Here is a 5,075-nt window from a genome sequence, read left to right as displayed (position 1 = left end):
AGATAATCATGCATTAATATTAGTATATTCAGTATTAATCATTTTGATTAATTTTAAATTATAGAAAAAAAATCAATATTGAAACCTCACGCATAACGTTACTCAAATACTATTTCTTATCTAAGATTAGAAAATTCCCTTCCCACCACTGGATTCATAAACTTTAAATGCTCACTCAAAACTTAATTATGTGATAAAAAAGTGAACGGTTGAATTGTTGAAAGACATATCTATATCATTTATCTTTTCAATTTTTTTGAAAAATGACTGCAAAATTATTAACACTGATATCAAAAATTGCATCAAGAATTACTCATTAGAAATTAGAAAGAGCAAAGCATGGCCTGTGAGTAGACATGTCCAGGGCCCAGCCAATGAGGCCGTACCAGAGACCTCAAGGTCACTCACATGAGTCAGTTTGATACAATCTTAAAAAATCTGAAAGTCAAAAATTTAAAAATTAAAAATATATATAATATTATAGGTTGGTTTACAAAACACGTGAACTGACCTGCTAACGGGGTCTTACCATGCTATGGGCTTGACGGGATATGATACAACACAACCTTTGAACATGATAAGCCACATTGAATAAGGGCCGATACAGGCTGATACGGCCATAACAAGTCTAACTTTGAGGCACGAGACCCGAAAGGCCAATCTGCCTTTGGTAACTTCGCCTATTAGACCCACCAAGTCCTGTTCGCCGAAAGTTTTAGGATTTGACAAGACTCAGATTCGAATTCTTATCTGCAAAAGAGTTGGGAAGATTTTTGGATTATAAAACTTAAAAGGAAATTGAAATTATGGTGAATTTAGTTGATGAAGGCAATAGAACGGTGTAGTTGAAAAAAATATTGGAGTTTAGGAATTGAAGAATATATGCAGAGGCCTATTAGAGTACATGAATAAATTAGAGTTGAATACGATAAGACTTAAACTGAGTTTATAAGTGAATAGCATTCAAAAAGGAGTAGATCTGATTTGGAGACTGAATTTATTACACCAAACAGTCATTCAATTTCAAATCAGGTTTGAACCCCTAAAACCTTGACAATTTTGAATCAATCTTGATCTAACTTATTATGTTCAAACCGAGCCTCTCAAAACCAGTCCTTAAAATAACTCAACAGTGAGATGAAAACCCCAAAAAAATTCTAAACTACTAAGAAAAGATGTTACATGTATTAGCAGGCAAGTTTTAGTTTATTATCATTTATAAAACCACCAATAAGGGAATATAATGTCAGAGTCATGGAAATGGCTAAAAATCCTAAGATGGCAATCCAATCTAAGTTCACAATACATATGCCAATTTTTTTTTTTTTTAATAGAATTTTTTGTTATGGCCTTTTTCTTTCTTTGCCTAGGTTGTTAAATAGGAGTTACTCTGATCGTGTTCAACTCACGTGAGCCAAACTCTAATTGAAGCTTCACTTGGATGGATTTTGAAGCGTAGCCACCAACATCACTTCTAACAAGAATTTGTCTACAGTGATTCTTTTTCTGGACGACTTGTCACTTGCTGTCTTCTTCTCCTGTATTACTGTTCACCAACCGACCAAGCTAGAGCTAGCCATTTTGGCTTCAAGCTGCTCGAGCAGGCCTTGTTAAGGGTTTAGAATCTCTTCTGTGCAGCAACTTCGAACAAGACAGCTGAATTTTGAAATGTTGATTCTTCCTCTCACGCCTGCTTCAACTACAGCATAGACTTGTAGCCTGCAAATGGCAAAAGTATATATCCAGGTACTGATAGTACAAAAAGAGAGCCTGCTAACCATATTCCACCTATCAACAACACAGCCAATAACTGCTAATCTGTGCAATTTCAATAATAAAGAATGAAGATTCTCAGACTGATGCTCATTAAAGTTGAATCAATAAGCACGTATTGCATACACTTACCATGTTTCAAAACTTCTTCAAAGCATCAAATCCTCCCCTCATGGAAAGGGAAAAAAAAAAAATCAAAAGAACATCTCCTAAGCAGATTGTTCACAGAAAGATGATTTCTTCTCACAAAACTGGCCTAATCTAAACACACACCTTCCAAATCACCTAAAGCATCAAAATATACAGTAAATACATTGATCATCAACAGGACCTCCAAAACAGTATAAAGAGTCTACTTGGAAAAATATTTCAACCCTCCCTGGCAAAATAATTTGTTCCAAAGCCACAATAATCACCAGACCAGTAAAGAACAGCATCACATAACATAACTAAAGTTCTTTATTTCGAAATTAAAGCGACTACATATACATAAATCATACCCCTAACAAGATTACAAAAAGCACAGATACAACATAATATCTATAACTTCTTCATAATCATCAACTACCCACAAGCAAAGAAAATAAACCCACATCTCCATTTCTTTCACAAACCCCTTAAAACTAAACCTCTAAACTTTAAACTATACATACAACTTTTGATCAACCCACTACCATTATCACAAACCTTTAAGAAAAAACTACTCAAATTACCATTACCACTACTAATTGCCAAGTTGAGTTAGCCAATTCGGTCTTTATCCCCTTGAAAAAATAAGGGATCTGACCGATAATCAGAGAACCCAAATAATTCCATTTTATACTGTTTCTGACTTCAGGTTTCACAACATGTCAAGCTTCAAAATCCTCCTCAAATCACTCGTTGCGTCGTCATGTTTGACGGCGGTGACGGTCTTCTTCGTGAAAAACGCAGGTAAGGGAAGCGAACTAGGAGGCGGAGAGGTAATAAAAGCTGATCCGGCATAAAAAGACAAAACTCGGTCCTTCGACTCAGTGAGTCGGTTAAGAATCGGTACCGACTGGGGATCAGGTCCCAACCTCTCCGTTGATCCCAGATCTGGATCTGGACGATTCTCGGCAGTCTTTTTCACAGGCTCTGGTGCCTGAACCGGCGTTGTTTTGGTGAGTTCCTCCCCACGTTTAAGGATCTTGACTTGACCCATCACTAGGTTGTTTTTCGCCGAGAGTTTAGGGGCCACCACCTCGCCTCGGGACGGAGGCGACGTGTTTTGATTCCGTGGCGGACTTCGCTTCCTCCGGTTCGACTGCGTCCGGTTGGGCCTGTTCGAATTAGGGTAGGAGTTTTTAGGGATCAACGGCTGCTTAGAGAATCGGTTCTCTTTCAGAACGTCTTGAGGGCTTAGAACTGCTACAGTCATCTTTAATTCAATATAAAGAAATGCAGAATTAGAGATTCTGAGCCTATAATCGAAGATTTAACAAGGATGAAAGATCGAAATCAATCTAAAGACTGGTCGATTGGATCGAGATTTCGAAGACAAACGGAAAGAACGAGGCAAGGAAGAAAAAAGTTTAAGCTTTTGAAGAAAAAGAAACGAATTTAAAGACGACTATAATTGCGGTTCAGCATATGAACAAGCATGATGAGGAATACGATTGGATGAGTCTTCGTTAGGGAGAAACAGCGTGATTTTATAGGGAAACCGATGCCTGGCTAGAGGGCAACGAGGAAATTCAGAACCACTCTCATTAGTTGTCCGTGCATATCACGCCATCCCGAGTCGGCCAAAGGATATACATATATGATTAAAGAATAAGGTGGTTACAACCAATTGATTTCAAATTTTTAATCCGGGGCGGGCTTGACCTAGTAAAGGCGGTGGTTTGAGTTACCATATTAAGATTGGTTAAATCATCCTATTGGTATTGAAAACTTAAATATTTATTTATTAAATTTTATTATTATGATTAAAAATAAAATTATTTTTTATTAAAATATTTAAAAAATTATAAAATTTATTATATTTTTATTCAAAGTTTGAAAATTAATATTTTTTTTAAAGTTTTTTTAATTACCATTGTTAACAATAAGAGATGAAGACGATGGTATTCTCTCTCTCTTTTGATTTTTTTCGCAGTCAAACTCTATTTTCGACTATCATCAATCATTAAAAACGTAATTTAGTTTTATCTGAAGACAAAAAAGGGTCTTCGTTAGCTAGTTTTCTTGATCAATATTGACTAGAAATAAAGCAAAACTAAGAGAGAAGTTGAGAGGGAGAGCTGTTGCCATTTTTGGCCGTCAGTAGCATGCTGAAAAACCCTAAGAGAAAAATATAAATTTTTCAAACTTTAGATAAGAGAATTTGTTAGTTTTTTAACTTGGGGGTGAAGATATTATAAATTTTTAATTTTTTAAAATAATTTTGTTAAATAACAATTTTACTTTTGATAATAACAGTAAAATTTAATAAATTAATGGGTATTTGAGTTTTTAATAATTAACAGATAAGAATTTAAGTTTACATCAAACTTGAGGTGGGAAATAATCAATTCGCCTATATATAAATAATGAACAAAAATTTATATATAAACAACAATATATTATTATATGATTGATATTGTTTGATATTTAATTTAAAATTATCGAATCATGTAATTATATGTTATCGTTTATATACAAGTTTGTGATTATTATTTATACACATTATTTTGTTGATATATCAAACTAAAAAAATCCAACACAAAAACAAATTCATTCTAGTGTTTTAACTTGTAACTTATAATTCATAAAAGTTAAGTTTGAGTTTTAACAATTACAAACTTATTTAATAATATCAAACTAATGTAATTAACTTGATTTGATCTAAATTACAAATTTATTTGATAACATCAAACCAAAATGTAGTTGGCTTGATCATAGATTGATTTGATTTAGTAATTCAAGTTAATTTAAAACTAATTTGACTTGAGTTGTTTATTGAATCTTACATTGATCAATTTAACCCTCCTTTTAAAACAGAGGTTACACGTGTCTTTGTCTGGTTATTTTTTTATTTTATGATTTATGATTATATTATTTTAGGAAAAAGTAATGTAAAGGTGGTGTGTGGTTTTCACGGGCTGAGAGGCGAGTGGAATGATGGTTGTTGGGGATTAGACCCCATCTAAACCTCGGTTGTCAAGACTGATCACCTGACGTGGTAGCGGAACCACGGGTAAGGTAATTATCAATGACCTTATGTCTCACCCTGGTTCTTTGCTTTTATTGCAATAATGCCATCTCATTCAAGACTTCACTCTTCCCTGTCAATTACCAAA

At 34.1% G+C, this 5,075-nt stretch overlaps 1 protein-coding gene across 1 annotated transcript; it reads right to left on the bottom strand.

Annotated features, from left to right (window-relative positions):
• Positions 1–2,214: 2,214 nt before the first annotated feature.
• Positions 2,215–3,427, bottom strand: LOC123194969. The gene has a single exon (XM_044608478.1). The coding sequence runs from the start codon at positions 3,170–3,172 to the stop codon at positions 2,615–2,617; it is 558 nt and encodes a 185-aa protein (XP_044464413.1). The 5' UTR covers positions 3,173–3,427; the 3' UTR covers positions 2,215–2,614.
• Between the last annotated feature and the right edge of the window lie 1,648 nt (positions 3,428–5,075).

This window comes from Mangifera indica, chromosome 13 (genome assembly GCF_011075055.1).
Source record: "Mangifera indica cultivar Alphonso chromosome 13, CATAS_Mindica_2.1, whole genome shotgun sequence".
Taxonomy (NCBI): domain Eukaryota; kingdom Viridiplantae; phylum Streptophyta; class Magnoliopsida; order Sapindales; family Anacardiaceae; genus Mangifera; species Mangifera indica.
This window is presented reverse-complemented; position numbering and strand designations above follow the sequence as displayed.

What these genes read in the sequence shown, in the direction of transcription:
- LOC123194969 (XM_044608478.1), bottom strand. Translation starts at nt 3,172, where the DNA reads ATGACTGTAGCAGTTCTAAGCCCTCAAGACGTTCTGAAAGAGAACCGA.